The 16,317-nt window shown below is 31.1% G+C and overlaps 1 protein-coding gene and 2 long non-coding RNA genes across 6 annotated transcripts; all 3 read left to right on the forward strand.

Annotated features, from left to right (window-relative positions):
• LOC131632246 (uncharacterized) lies at positions 1-2,714 on the forward strand. 3 transcript variants are annotated; one of them, XR_009292933.1, is made up of 9 exons: positions 1-296; positions 438-568; positions 665-711; positions 809-877; positions 1,037-1,338; positions 1,416-1,839; positions 1,994-2,166; positions 2,318-2,469; positions 2,571-2,680. It is a non-coding gene; the product is annotated as an uncharacterized LOC131632246 (long non-coding RNA). The 3 variants fall into 3 exon arrangements; XR_009292932.1 differs by having other exon boundaries at positions 2,318-2,714; XR_009292934.1 differs by having other exon boundaries at positions 1,994-2,082; positions 2,318-2,714.
• Positions 2,715-2,823: 109 nt separating this feature from the next.
• Positions 2,824-3,607, forward strand: LOC131632247 (uncharacterized). Its single transcript, XR_009292935.1, has 3 exons — positions 2,824-3,045; positions 3,143-3,212; positions 3,360-3,607. It is a non-coding gene; the product is annotated as an uncharacterized LOC131632247 (long non-coding RNA).
• A 1,441-nt stretch (positions 3,608-5,048) lies between these two features.
• On the forward strand, positions 5,049-9,613 carry LOC131632232 (uncharacterized WD repeat-containing protein C17D11.16-like). 2 transcript variants are annotated; one of them, XM_058903014.1, is made up of 13 exons: positions 5,049-5,201; positions 5,337-5,526; positions 5,835-5,966; positions 6,054-6,171; positions 6,691-6,752; positions 8,078-8,257; positions 8,359-8,433; positions 8,551-8,634; positions 8,706-8,828; positions 8,916-8,945; positions 9,093-9,155; positions 9,251-9,328; positions 9,408-9,613. In XM_058903014.1, exons 3-13 carry the CDS (start codon positions 5,859-5,861, stop codon positions 9,423-9,425), a joined length of 939 nt encoding a protein of 312 aa, XP_058758997.1. In that variant the 5' UTR covers positions 5,049-5,201; positions 5,337-5,526; positions 5,835-5,858; the 3' UTR covers positions 9,426-9,613. The 2 variants fall into 2 exon arrangements, with proteins under 2 accessions (XP_058758997.1, XP_058758998.1); XM_058903015.1 differs by lacking the exon at positions 5,337-5,526 and having other exon boundaries at positions 5,057-5,201.
• Positions 9,614-16,317: the final 6,704 nt, after the last annotated feature.

Consider the following 16,317-nt stretch of genomic DNA (forward strand, 5'->3'; position numbering starts at 1 on the left):
TCAATTTCATCATGTTCGGAAACAACACATGCAGCGGCGACGCTCCATTTTCTCTCTCAGTCGTGTTCTCTGTCGTCTCAACCTCGCGTCCATTACAAACCCGACGGCCGAAGAACTCATACGAGTTCTCTTCTCCGACGAACTCTCGGTCTCAATATCTTCTTCTCCTCTTTTCGATTTCTAATTCGTTGTTTGTTGGTTTGATGATGATGGTGATACGGAATCGGTGATTTGTGTTGTTGTATTGTGTGTTTCTGTCCAAGCTTGATTCGGTGAAAGTGCAATGATGATGATGGGTAATGTTTGTTTTAGGGTTAGATTTGTGTATTTGTTCATCTCCATGGTTGTTTTCATAAATCTAATTAGTTTATTGTTATGTTTGAGGGTTTATTTCTGATTTTTATTCTTTTGTTACTTATGGTTAATGTTTGTTTCAGGTTTAGATCTGTGTATTTGTTCATCTCCACGACTGTTTTTATAAATCAAATTATTTCATCCCTTTTCTCTGCTATATATTGAATCAAATTAAGGCTACATCATATAGGATTTCATCTCAGTAGCCAGAAAGGTTTGTGAATGGTAAAATTAAATTATGTGGTTTTTGACATTTGATAAAGGGTTTGGGTTTGTGGTTGATTTGATGATTTGGAGGTTTGTTTTTCAGGATTTAGACTTGATCGGGTTTTACCGCTGACTTTTGAATCTAACAGGGTATGGCCGAGTTTTTCTTATCTAAATATGATCATTTGAAATTTGAATTCGGTTTATTGTTTTCTCTTTTAATTCTTATGATTGCTGATATTTGCAGAGGATGAAGTGAAAGAAAGAGCAAAAAGAGATGCAGCTGCTAGCAAATGAAGGGAATACTCATGGAAAGGTGATTGGAACCGGCACTGTGTTTGAATTTTTGAATTTGTGCATACAAATATATGGTGATATCGGTTTTTAAATGCACTAAATTGAATTAGATGTATGTACATGCCTTTGTTTTTCTCTAATTTGGCTTGAACTGGATTTTGTGTGTGTGTGTGTGTAGGATTGTGTATGAAGTGATGGCTTCTTATTGTATTGGAAGAGAATTTTAATTGTGACATGGATAAGCAGTGACTTGGTTCTGAAATTGCATATGTGCTATTACTGTTTTGGGTTGTATAATTATGCAGTATCGAAGATACACTATTGAGGAAATAGAAGAAGCGACAAAATACTTTTCCAACTCACTGAAGTTGGTGAAGTATGTTATGGACCAGTCTATAGGGCTGAATTAGTTCTCACTGCATTTGCAATAAAAGTGTTGCAACCCTGTGCAGCTCAAGGATGGTTGCAATTTCAACCAAGGTATGCAAATTATTGAATTAAATTAAATATTATTTAAATGAATCAATTAATTATTATTTGACATTTGATTCATGTAGATTGAAGTTGTGATAAGCATAAGGCATCTAAACATGGTTCTTCTATTTGAAGCGTGTCCGGGGTTCGGTTGCTTACCGTATGAGCACATGAGTAATGGAATGTTGACGTGCTATCTAGATTTAGACATTAGCATATAGGGCAATATAAATTCTTTTTCAGGGTTTTCATGTGTTCCATATAAATATTTGAAACACTATATTTCTAGGTGGATGCAGAAAGTGTGTACTGAACTTTTATGTTTGTTGCATTTTAATAATGATTAAAGCTGAGAAAATAATTTAGCAGCAAAGTTGAGTCAACAATTGCAGCAATGCGAGGGCTTTCGGCTACTACAGCTAGCAATCAACCACAACTTACTACTTTGTTTTAACTGGCTGCTCATGAAGCTAAAAAATCAAGTACTCAGGGTTGCATTTAACAGTGGTGAGTGTTGGCTGCCATCGGTGGTTTTTTAAATCACTTCATGTATCTTGATTTATGTAAATCTATTCTCGCGTGCTTGGTTTGAAGTTTTTCAAATTTATTTTTTAATGACATACTCATGGATCATAATATGTTGTTTGCTATTCCTTTCTAGATTTTATTCTACTGCAGATCGATAGGGTGCCCACAACATCAGTGGCCCGTGAACCAGAGGCTTTTCACTATGGATATCATGTACTATAGGTAATGTTGTAGATATTGGAAACACATTGGGCTAGATGCATTGGATTTATCAAAGCCATTGAACTGCCACTTTTGCCGCCGCTGGTAAAGTAAAATCAACCAGAACCACCAATAACATGTTGCAATAATTTTTTATTCGAAAAAGCTTAAGATATAGTTGTTTACCAATATACTTATTGAACGTGTGGTATGCGGTAGAGTATCAATACTCAAGTGGTCTTTTTGTAAAATGCAGAAAAAGTCAGTTGAACGGAAAGTAGTGCTTGGAAACAATTGGACCTGGTTGTTGCAACTGGTGGTGATGGAACTCTTCCGCTGGCCCGCCATTTAATGGATGGCAAAATTCCTGTCCTTTGATTGAACTCAGATCCTACTTGGATTGATGAGGTTTATCATATACATGTAGTATTTGTTTAAATATTGATATATTGGCTTCTGAATTTAGACATTTTGTTTGAATTAATGAATTTATATCTTATTTGTAATAGGTGGAAAAATTAAGTGGTGAGTTTTGATGCTTCTAGAAGTACCGGTCATCTTTCTGCTGCAACTATTGAAAACTTCGAACCAATATTCTTTCAGTTTTGATTCCATGGAGTAGCTAAAACTATTTATGTTTTATGATGCTTTAGTTCTTTCGTTTATGTACAACTTAATGAATTAATATCTTTACTATTATAGATTATATTCTTTGGAATAAGATTATGAAATTTTATATTTGCATCATTCTTTTTTGCCATTGATTTGTGCTTTGGTTTGGGGATTAATAGTAGTTACCTTTTTTTGTTGTTTAATGTGGAGACACCACCTCTCATTTTATTAATTTCAGAGACACTGCCCTTGAAAGTGTCAAGCAGCTGATAATGAGTTTAGAAATAAAGCTTGACTCACTTACTACTTAGCACCATAAAGAGAAAGAGAAATAGAGACTATGCCTTTAAAATGTAGAAGAAACATGGAGAAGTAATACACACTGATAGCGGGTTAAAAGTTGTTTAAGATTTCAATTTCTTTGATATGAATTTAACATTAAAATGCTAACTTAGATTGAACTTTGCAGTCAGATACAAGACAATGAAGATATGCAAAAGAATTTGCAAGATCTTAAACAGAGATGTAGAATATTGAAGGTAATGTGTTAATTTGTAAACTTGTGCTTGGACTTGATTTATGCTTCTGTTAGTGTTTTTGCCCATCTTTTTTATTTGGTCGCTAAGTAATTCATCATATGTTGTTTTGATGACTTTTTTTATCAACATTGATATATTATTTCGTAGACATTGATTGAAGAAGAACCATAAAAATATCATACTCACTTCATCAATATATCAAGAAAGGGATAGAAGCTGACGGAAATCACAGAATTGAGGAACCTTACAAGAAGGTTCATGCTGCTATTCGTGCAGAATGAAAAAGTATGGGAAGCAGCCACAAAGGAACACAAGAGATATATGATTTTGATGTTTGTTACTAATCTATTGATGATATGAAAATTCATTTGAATTAGTGGCAGCATATGTGCCATGTTTTCGTGATTATTATATAATAAATATATTTATTTTATTTTGTTTACTTGCTTATTTTATTTCGTTTAGGTACCGAAGAAGTTCACTTATGAAATTTTTATTAGAAAAAGGCGGTAGGTTGGCAGCCATGACTAGAAGTAATGGCAAAACAGTTTTGCATTTTACTGCCAGAAGTTATGAGTTGTTGTGACTTCTATACTATCAGCTTTTTTAATTCTATCAATTTTTTTATAAAAAGACTTTTGACAGTTGTAACATCAATTTATGCATAATTTATAGGTCTGATGATATTGTCCATCAATTCATTACATAGGTCTACTATATTATCTTTTATACGTATTGAATGAAATTTATTTATTTATTTTCTTCTTAAAATATAAGTTACTAAGATTATTTGAAATGAATTTGGTTTAAATTCTGTATTTGTTAATATATTATATGTTTAATACCATTATTAAATGATTTAAGTATTAAAAATATTAGAGTTATAGTAAAAATATTGGAGTTATAAATAGTATGATTTTCTTTTTAATATTTCACAAAAGCTAAATTTAGAAGTAAAAAATAATAAAGTTGGATCATTTGGTTTATAGAAAGAAATCATTAAATAGAGTTGGATTATTTAGTTTCTATAAAAAAATTATTAAATGAAAGAATTCCAAGTAGAATTGATTCTATAATTTTATATATATTTTTTAATTCTATATTTTTATTTATTTCTTATTGATTTGATTTAGTTTTGTTAATAAATTGTAATTATTAAAAAAATAAACATAATAGATGTGTATTTGGTCTTTTGTTTTCTTTTAAAAAAAATAACCAAACATTTTTGAAATTATATCAAATTGTTTTTTTAGTTATAACAATCAAATATTTAATTTAACACGTTTGAATTATGTCTTGCTATTTTTCTTTCGTCTTTTAATTTAACACGTCTGAATTATGTCTTGCTATTTTTCTTTTGTCTTTTAACTCATGTAAATACTAATTTTTTATAGTATTAATATTTTTATGATAATTAATCATTAATATAATTTTAAAAATATTTGCTTACTATAAATTTTATATTAGTTCCATAAATTTTAAATAAATAATAATAAATAATAAATTTCAATTTTAAGTATTTTTTAAATATTCTAAAACATTTAACCCGTGCCTCGCACGGGTCTAAATACTAGTAATAATAAAAAGTAAAACATTCATCAGCACTCAGAACTCAGCAGTAACGTGTAATGCTAGTTGCTAGACTATTTGATACTTCCTCCGTCCCAAATATAAGAAAAAAAATTTAAAATCACGCTTTTTTAAAAAAATAAAAATAATTTGGATTTTATTTTATTTAAAATTAAAAGACGATTTTTCCTATCATATTTTAAAAAATAAGACCGAGAGAATACCTTTAGAGAATTATGGGCTTTTTGGTATTGGACCTAAAAATTCCACCCAACTTTTTAATATGAGAGTTTTATAAAATAAATGAAAAAAGATTAGAGTTTTGTAGGTATAAGAAGGATCGTTATCTAATTGCGTTGTTTCGTTCTTCTTCTTCACGGTGAGGCTTACGCTTTGTCCAAAATCACTGATTTAACAAAGGTACTTTCGTTCCTCCTCTCCATTCTTTCAAGAGCTTCTACTTTTGATTCCAAAATTATAGGATTTTTTAGATTTTTCGAATTTCACTGTTTCAACCTTAGATCTTGATTTCTTTTTTTGGTATTAACCGATCAGTATCGCGGGGGAAAGAGCTCCACGTGACTAATCCGGACCCGGGCTTGTACCTACGTGACTAATCCGGACCCGGACTCGGAGGCGACGACACCGTGACCCCAGGGCGTTTTTGACTCCCGGGATCAAACCCGGGTACTAGCCGGTTCCGTCCCTTTTTGGAGAAAGCTCATTTGCCAGCCAACCCTTTGAGGTTTAGATTTTGATTTCTACACCACCTTAAACCATTAAAACAACACGGATTCACTTTATTTTGTTATCATATTCATCCTTTTTGATAAATAAAGCTTACGATTATTAAATCCTGAGATTCTAATTTCTCAAGAGTATTTCTTGTTAATTTTGCTGGTTTAAATCTATTTAATGAAGGTTTTTCCGTTATTTAACTCATTAAATATTGGTTAATTGCTTAATTAGTGTTTAATGCAATTGGTTAATTGCTTAATTAGTGTTTAATGCAAGTAGTTTAGGGTTTTGACCCGCGGTATTTTCTTTCTGCAGGATTGTTTTTTAGGTCTAGGTAAGATGCCGCCGTCAGTTACATGGATGAAAAGAGGAGATCTTGTTACTTACAAAAAAGTAACAACGATTGCTAGATCCCGAAGTGTAAATGATGAACACGGTGTTCTTGAGGTAACAAAACTAAAACTGTTTATTGTGATTGTGAAGTAGCTTAGCATCTTCGACTAAATTATATGATTTATTTGTATCCCTTTGCAGGTTTGGTCAATTGACCAAAAAGAAGTTGAACTTCACCATGATATAAAAATACCATCGTCCCCACTCTGCACGGCTTGGTTTGGTCTCATCTCCAATGGATATGAAGATGAAGAAACAGGTCAGCCAAATTAATGGCCAGTTTGTTTCAGCTCTAAAAAAATGGATTTTTTCTTTGTATTTTTGAAAATATATTTTCTAAAACAGTTTTTAAAAATATTATTAGTTTTTTCTAAAATGAAACACTTAATTTGACATCCTATAATAAAAACTTACATAATTGAAGACCAAAACTTAGTGAAAATCATAATTTTATAAAAGTTGTATTTCAAAAATGATTTTTATTAAAATCTATTTGAAATAGCTTCAAAATTAAGTGATTTTTTGAAATTTTGATATTCAATTTTTTTCTTCCATAAATAGATGAAATATCTAAAATTATATTTTAAGAATAACCATTCAAACAAAATTTACATTTGAAGCTTTTACAAAAAGTTTCTTTATAAAAAAAATTTTCATAAAATTTGGTAACAATATAAAAATCATTTTTATAAAAGCCAAAACAAACTGTCCCTAAATATATAACCCGAATCTTAATATGATTTCATATATTGATGATTTTGAGTTGTTACGATTGCAGGTAACTTATTAGCGGTTGGAACCAAGGATACTTCTATTATTCAAATTTGGGACCTTGACAATGTAAGTAAATAAGTGTATTACTAGTATCATGTTTCCCTTTCAGTCGGGCAATCTTACGGGTGATGTTTTCTAACTCTATGCTTGCAGCCTAATTAAAAAATTTTACCTTTAATTATTTAGATTGAATTATAAATTTTGTAAAAAATTGAAATCAACCTTAATTAATTTTAATTTTAATTCTTTTATTTTTTTATAACTAATAATTAAAAATTGTATACAGAAAATAACTTTAAATAAATTTGTTTTTTTTTTAATTTTCTGCCATTAATTTTAATCTCATATTTTTTTATAAACTTTATTTATATATTTTAATTTTTTTTTATGATATATCATATAATTTTATAATTTTAGGTAAATTGAAACTAAAAGTTAATATTTAGAGATTGAAAACATATTTATAGTCTAGGAGAATTTGAGAATAACAAGAAATTTTTTTATTTTGGTTTTTGTAATAAGATAAATTTTATAAATTGTAGAGATTAATTAATATTGATAACTAGTTGCTATTAAATTGAAAGATGCAACATGAAATTTAATAAAAAATAGAGATTAAATTTAAAACATAAAATTTAAAGGAATTGAATTTTGTTTTTTTAATAAATTAAATATAATATTTGATATATTTTGATAAAATTCAAAAATGTAATTATCAAATACTAAAATTAAATTCAAACCTCTATTAAATAATAAATATAATTTTAAATATAAATCTATAGCAATTCTTTGAATTATAAGATCAATGGTTGTTATTATTAAAATTAAGGAATTATAAATTAATAATTAATAATTTTATCACAAAAATAGATTCAAAATATTCGACATGAAATTTTATATAAAAATTGAGATTAAAATTAATAGCAAAAATTTAAAAAAAAAAATCAAAGTTTATATTTTTAAAAGAAACTAAAAGTAAAAAGTTAAATTTTGAAATATTAAAAATACATTTTACAAATATAAGACCAAAATATAAATATAAATTAAGCAAATATATTCTCTCTATATAATTATTCTTGGAGTAAATATATCGCTCCTCATTAATAATTATTCAAAGAAATAATAGAATTAAAGTTAAAATTAATTTAGACTTACTTCAATGTATTTTTTAGAATTTATTATTCAATTGCATTAATTAATTTAATGGTTATTATTATGCCTCAAACATTTAGTAGATCCATTCTCACTATATATTTAGCAATTAAAATGTCATTTTATTTCCCTAACTTTGAACCACTAGACCCTCCAAATTGATGTGGACGGCCTTTACTACTAGTATCACTGTCTTCAACTTTTTGTCCTATAATATAATAACTTCTCTTTGTTCTCAGATTAATGCAGTAGAGCCCCGCTATATCCTGGGTGATACTAATGGACACACTGACTCGGTACTTGCCCTTGCAATCAGAAAACCTTTTGCTCTTGCAAGTGCTAGTGCTGACAAACTTATAAAGATCTGGGACTTGATCACAGGAACTTGTAAAATTACCCTGGAACATCACTCAGACAAGGCAAGATTTTAACTAGATGTGTCTTTTTATATTAGTTTTGTCATTAGTATTACTATTCTAACTAATAGAATCAATGATACATTTCTTTATTCATCTCACAGGTTCAAGCATTTGCTTGGAGTGATCACATAGTACCTTTATTTATTAGTGGTTCCTGCGATCGAATTGTTGTTGAGGTAATGATCCAATAACCTTCTTTTCTCTGCCACAGGTTACGTTTTACTCATATTTGTATATGAAAATATTTCAACATTGAGTATATTATTGTCTTTTAATGCTATTACACTTTGCAGAAGGATGTGAGGAGTCCAACACACACCCAGATTTTAGTCACAGATAGTGTAGAGAGCTTGATTTGTCATCCACTCTCTCATGTGGTGCGTTACGGTTATTTCTTAGCTTTAAATTCTTAAATTACCTTTTATTCCTCTCATTTTTGTTCTATTAGGTGGGCCTTAAAAATGGTATGGTGGAGGGTTATGATATTCGTAGCCTGTCTTCCCCACTTTTTACCCTTTCTGCACATGATGGATCTGTTACATCAGTATGCTACAATCCACAGCACACCAATGTATGTATGACTAATATTATGATGAGAATACATACAGTATTTAATATCTACTTTAGTTTAACTCTACTATGATTTGACTTCATGCAGATTCTTGCTACTGCATCCTTGGATGGAACGGTAATACTCATATCAGTTTTGATATTGCTGTTGTTTGTAATTTACTCCATCCGTTCTCTTTTATAATTTTTTTAGATTCATTGAATAAATGATGTATTTAGATTATATATATATAGACTTATATTTGACTGATAATATTTGTTCCAGGTGAAGCTTTGGGATTTGTCCAACAACCAGCAAACTTGTGTAGCATCTAAAAATCCCGGAGTAGTAAGTTTCTTTTTCTCACTCATGGAAAAGTATTATACAAATCATGATAATAGTTACATTACATTGACACAATTTTTTTCCAATGGTGTTTTTAGGGTGGTATATATTCTATTTCTTTCTCAGAGGATAATCCCTTTATTATGGCTATAGGTGGGGAATCAGGAAAACTGCAGGTAATTGAAAACTACCTCACTCAACAAATTTTTACTAGTCTCTCCATATAACTGACCGTTGTAACTAATTATTTTATAGATATGGGACACATCTTAGAATCAACAAGAATCTCCCCAACAGAAGATACAATAATCTCCCAAGAAGAATTGCCTAGCCTCATCTTTTTAGTATTTGTTATATATTATCTGATTTTATTCATTATGTTTATAGCTTATATCTCAAAGTTGTGACCAATTTGTGAATTTGTGTATTGTTTGTTTTTAATTTATGGACTTGGTAACAAATCTTGAGTTATTTAAATTGAGTGTATTTTAATAAGTTAGTTTTATTCATTCTGCAATAGTAATAATAAAATGATTTTTATCTTTATCCAAGAAGTATCTCTACAAAAAAATTCCCTCCCTAACAAATTTGACTTTTTTATACATTTTTGATACATACGTTAAGTTTGTTGAGGATGAAGTATAAAAGAGTTGTGTTTCTATTTTGCGCTATATATCAACCATTGATTTGGAATAAGATAATGAGTCGAAGATAATAGAGTAGGAGGCAATCCATTTGCGAGAGAAACTGTCCAGTTAAATTTTGATTTAGTAGAGATTAAGTGAGAAAGAGAGAAAAATGGACGTGTTCATTTGAACCTTGATTGAGTGGGCAGTTGCTAATTATTATGGAAATTAGTGGGTTGAGGAGTGCTATGCTAGTGGTAGTGAGTGTTGTTAGCATTTTTTGATGGGTTATCTAAGACTATAATTTTACTTCATAGGTTAATGCTTATTTAAAAAACTAAAAATAAATTACACATTGGTGAAGCGTAATTTATAAAGATAATTTACTAATATATTTTACATTGATGTAATTGTAAGATAGATTTGATTATCAAAAAAAAAAAATTGTAAGATAGATAACATTGAGAATTGGTATTTCGCCCCTTATAAAATTCAACTTATAGATCTAGTTACTATAATTGTAACTAATGTAGACATTTTGAATTAATAGTCTACGTTTTCAACCAATTATTGAATTTTAAAATATCGAAGTAACAAAATGGATATAATATGATGTATACACTCAAATTCTATTGTATTTTAGTTTAGGACAAAAATGTGTTGGCTGGATTTTCCTTCATATCTTTAAGAGTTGATGGGTATATCGACTCATTAACTACTAGACCTTAATATTTTATGATGGATTAGGGGGTTTTCTTCATCCTCCTTTTATATTTTTTCTTCTACAAGAAAAAAGTCAAAAATATTATTAGATATAACATTGGAAAATCAGAAAAGGTTGAACTCTAAAAGAGATGTACATGTAAAATATTATCCTTCTTGGTAGGTTATGAAATTCGACTCTTTGTATTAGGCTTAGAGGCATAAATTGGTGCTACATTGTTCAGGCGAGCATGATGAACTTACGTACTTGCACTAGCCCTCTCAAGTCTCAAAGAATGGCCTCTTTGAAAGATTGGCGCCATCTAACTCATAAAACACAATGTTCCTCAGAAAAGGCCATCGATTAGTAAAACTAGTAGTGTCTCTAAATTTGATTCCAAACAACTCCATGAAAACTGGAAGTTTCACCCGGTTCAAGAGACATAAGCAATCAACCTTTGTTTTGTACAAAATTTTACTCACTTGATGAAGAAAAATTGTGCCATAGCTAGTTTACGATGTTGAAATAAAGAATGGTAAAGTAAAGAGAGATGCAATGAACCTCAAGACATGTCTCTCTATTGATTACTTAACATGGCAATATATAGGTGCAACTCTTCGACTATAAAACCTGTACATACGAAGATATTTGCAAATTAATAAAAGGGAAATGCTAACAAGTGCCCCAGGGGCACTCTTTAATAGCTTTAAAAAGTAAGTTTTTCTTGGAAATATGCGTAATTAATGCATCGAAAATTGAAATGGTAAACTTTTGAAAGAATATTTTCTTTATTTAGAATGCTTAAAGAGTGCCCCTGGGGCACTCGTTAGCATGACCCTTAATAAAAATATGTATTGTACTATGCAATTGACACTACCCGAATAGTTTTAGATGTTGTAGGTCAAGAACTTATAATAAACTTTAGACTTGTTGAAATAAAATCCAAATTATAGGATGTGGGTATCATAGGCCATTGGAGCCTCAGAACATGTGATTGAAAAACCAATAATGAGAGTGATGCAAGAAGAGTTGGGGTCATCATTACCTAGGAAAAAACAAAGGTTGGAACTCATTTAGCATCCATTAGCTCATTAATATATGGACAACTCATCAATATATGGACAATTCTAATCACATTTTGAACAGTCTTGCTGATGATTTGTATGATTACTACAGTAACTGCAAGACTGTTAAACATGTATGGGAAGCTCCGCAGAATAAATATGATACTGAAGAAGCAGGTGCAAAGAAATTTGCTGTAAGCCACAACTTGAACTACAAGATGATGGATGAAATATCTGTGGAAGCTCAAAGCTATGAAATTCAAAAAATTGCTCATGAAATCATAATTGAAGGTATGTCACTCGATGAACAATTTCAGATTGCTGTTATAATTCACAAACTGTCCCCTGGTTGGAAAGACTTCAAAAATTCGCTTCGACATAAAACTAAATTTTTTCAATCGAGAGTCTGATTACTCGCCTCCAAATTGAACAGGAATCTCGGAGACAAGATCTGTACGATGAAGTCTTAATTTTTTCAAACAACAAAAAGAAATTCGGTGCGGTTCTGAAGCCTACGGGCAAACCATTAAAGAGAAAATATAGATTTCTTCGACACCCTCTCTCCAGTCACTAGAATTACATCCATTAGGGTACTTAATAGTACACCAAATAGATGTTAAAAAAACTTTTTTAAATGGTGACTTAGAAGAAGAAATCTATATGGAACAACCAGAAGGCTTTGTGATCCATGGACAAGAAAATAAGGTCTGTAAGTTAGATAAGTCCCTGTATGGACTAAAACAAGCTCCTAAGCAATGGCATGAAAAATTTGATAACTTAATGATCACAAATGGGTACAAAGTGAATGAAAGTGACAAATGCGTTTATTACAAATCTGAGAATCGCATTTGCACTATCATATGTCTCTATGTAGACAATTTACTCATATTTGGGTCAAACATTCAGACCATTAATGATGTGAAATCATTGTTGTGCAACAACTTTGATATGAAGGATCTCGGGGAAGCAAGCATGATACTCGATGTCAAGATCACGAGATCCGAACAAGGAATTTCATTGGATCAATCACACTATGTGGAGAAGATCTTAAAGATATATAAATACTTTGATTGTAAACCTGCGTGCACACCATATGATCCAAGTGTAAAACTCTTTAAGAACACTAGTGAAAGTGTCAAACAAACCGAATATGCGAGCATCATTGGAAGTCTTAGGTATGTCACTGATTGTACTAGACCTGACATTACATATGTTGTAGGACTGTTGTGCAGGTTTACGAGTAGACCGAGTATCGAGCAATGGAATGCTATTGAGTGAGTCATGAGGTATCTTAAAAGGACCATGGATCTCGGCCTACATTATCAGAAATTTCCTGTTGTACTAGAAGGGTACGGTGATGCAGAATGGAACACCTTATCAGATGATTCCAAAGCTACTAGTGGTTATATATTTAGCATAGCCGGTGGAGCTGTATATTGGAGATCTAAGAAACATATTATCCTGGCTCAGTCTATGATGGAGTCTGAGATTATAGCACTAGCCACAGCTAGTGAAGAAGCAAGCTGGTTAAGATGCTTGCTAGCTGAGATTCCTTTATGGGAAAAACCTATGCCAGCTGTGTTGATCCACTGTGATAGTACCGCGACTATTGCAAAAATTGAGAACCGTTATTATAATGGTAAAAGACGTCAAATAAAAAGATATCAATGGTATTTTGATTTTGTGAAATTGGTGTATTTCAATTATGTTTTTCTGCATTCTGTAAAGCATTATTCCAAAAATACATAGTCAGTTTTATATCGGAACTGCATCTCCAAAAAAGTTTGTGTTTTATTACATCTTGGTGCGTCCTGGAGTTGTATCTCCGAAATCTGAGGGCATATACGTAATTTCACGCGGTGCGCTAGAAAAACATAGGGTGTGTTAAGAAATTGACAAAAAATATGATGTTACATTTAACTTACAAATGTGGCAGTTAACTTATGAGCTCGACTAAAAAAGTTGACTATTGATAAATGATAACTTAGATAATACAAAATAAATATTTGTTGTAAATAAAATCTGAAAATATGATCAAGATCAATTTAGTCCTTTTTGTTTTCTAGTATAATGCGAAAATTCCCAAATTAAGAATTCTAGAAATAGGTATATGCATGCACTGACCAAGACTTATCATAGTGGTAAAGAAACTTGTTTTTTACTCAAAGGTCAATGGTTCGATCCTTTGTGCCTACACTTTTACTATTTAAAAGTATTATTTTATATAAAAAAGGAAAAAATGTGATATTGTTTCTCTATCTTCTTTTTTATTGGGGCCAATTTTTAAAATTGACACAGGGCCTCCAAATTGTCGGGGACGACCCTGATCATGGTGGATTATGTTTATTAAAGTGAAACCGACATCAAAATTATTTCATAATGAAATTGTGGTGCAGACTTGTGGGGTTACTTTGAAGTATTCAACCTCATTAAAGAAATTATATATGTAGCACTAAATGAAATATTGTATAAGATTGGTGAAAAAAATGAAATTATTGACAAATGTTATCTTGATCGTCCTAAGGGATTTTATCTTCTCGCACTTCAAGGTAGACCCATACAAATCAATTGCAATAACGAATGCCTTACATGAACTGTTGTGATATTTCCTCTTCACAAACGACCTTTCAGAAACGACCTTTCAAGGATGTCGTTTTAGACGCTTTCGTAAGGGATGATGAGAAATCAAACTTTCACAATTCTCTTGTTTTTGCCTTCTTTGAACGAGACTGGTAGATCTATGGTTCCAACGGACGAGTTAAGGAGTCATTGAATGCTAGAAGGTCCTAGCCTTCATACAGTTTCAAATATTTCATGCGCGGTGCTAATCTCATGAAAACTTCAAGGTATATCAAGTCACATGAGCTTTCGTTGTCGAAGAGGATCCCTGATACAAAGTATTTGGCTATGAAGGTGGTCACGACTAATGGAAGCATTGCATTAGGAGTTCCACCCACCTTCTCGTGGTCTTGAAACCCTAAGATATATCTATCTTTCTCTTGCCTTTGGGCCACTGCTGATAATTTGAATGAACTTTGTGGTGAAACATCTTTCTTGCTAGTAGATTTGACACCAACTAAATCAACAACAAATGCAAGAGACGATTTGGATACTAGAAGAGCTTTAGAGTTTTTTTGCAGTTGGATTAGAAGTCGTCTTCTTTGTTCGAGCATAATTATTTATTATGATTCGTGACTTTGGATTAAAAGAGTCTAGATGCGGTGGAATAGATCTTCCCAATGACGACACGGGGATGAAGCTGCAAGGTTATCACTCCGTCCAAGTCAATAAGAGAATGAAGAATAGAGTAAGCTTTGGGATAGAGAGAGTATCTCAAGTCTCAAGCGGGATGCCTTTTATATCAATGGTGGTTCTGGACGTTCCCTACCATTTTAGCCTGAAATACGAGAGAACATTTGATGACATCTAACAATAAGCAACATCCCTATACGTGGGTCCAGTGTCGAGCTCCAAAGTGGAGTTACATTGTACCTTCATGCTTTTATGGACTGATTAGGATTGATGGTTGAGCTTTCTCCTTTTGGCCCAACGGTCGAACTAAAACATATTCCAATCATAATCTAGGGTTTCTCTAAACATTTGCATAAGAGCTTTGAAACTAGAGAGATAGATACATAACGTTATATCTCAAGTATCTCTTACATCTTTTATGTTCATTAACTTGGATATTAAAGTGTTTGCAATTATAACCTTTCGCCACTCATCAATCTATAGAGTCTCTTGTCCACTCACTGATCACAAAAGTTATTCATCTCGATTTTATGAGAATGAGTGATTAGCGAGTCAAATGTAAGGTCCATCACGATTTTTATAAGGAAATCACATATAAAACATAAAAATAATCACTTTAGTTTTTGTTGTTCCAAATTTTGTTAAAAACAAGAATCAATTTTTTTAAAAGATAAATTACTTTGAGTCGTTTATTTAATTTTTTTACAATTGATTTTATAAAATTGATTTTTTTTACTATGATAAAAACACAATATTATTTTTACAAAAAAAAAACCCTTTAATTTTGAATATCAAATATATATTTTTTATAATCCGTAGCAAATAAACTGTAGTATAAATTAGTACTAGCATTAATTTTTTTCTTGTTTGTGTTTTAGAAGTGTGAATGATTGCTTTATTAGAGTGAGCACTGAGCACAAGACTAACCATGTAAATTTGATATTAAAAGTTAAGGTAAATTTGCATAATACTCGTGATCATCCTGCTCAAAATATTAATTGGAAAAATATGATATGGAATAAATTTATCCCTCCCTCCAAATCCCTGCTAATTTGGAGACTGATGCACAACAAGTTTCGAACTGATAGAACTCAGTCTTAGAGAAAATGTCAACTTTCTTCCATTTGCAGCTTCTGCGAGTCTAACTTAGAAACAACTACTCATCTTTTATGTTCCTGCTCAGTTGCCTCGAAAATCTGGTCTAGGCTGAATTCTATAATCAACATCAACTGCAAACATGACTCGGTTGCTGACCTATGGGAGATCTGCAATAGGGCCTGGTCTCCTCATCAAATGTTCATGCAACATTTTATCGACTCTGCTCCCGAGACAATCCCCTTAAAACTTTTATTAACAACAACCATGTTAACATTGATTAACAGAGTCGTCGAGTCATATTTCATTCCGGTATTACACAATTGATACACTTCTTAAAATTTCTATACTTCACACACTTTTACAAATGCTTAAACTATTCCACAAATTCAAATAACCTCTTTCAAATCTGCATTGATCCATCC

This window comes from Vicia villosa, unplaced genomic scaffold (assembly GCF_029867415.1).
Source record: "Vicia villosa cultivar HV-30 ecotype Madison, WI unplaced genomic scaffold, Vvil1.0 ctg.000920F_1_1, whole genome shotgun sequence".
Taxonomy (NCBI): Eukaryota; Viridiplantae; Streptophyta; class Magnoliopsida; order Fabales; family Fabaceae; genus Vicia; species Vicia villosa.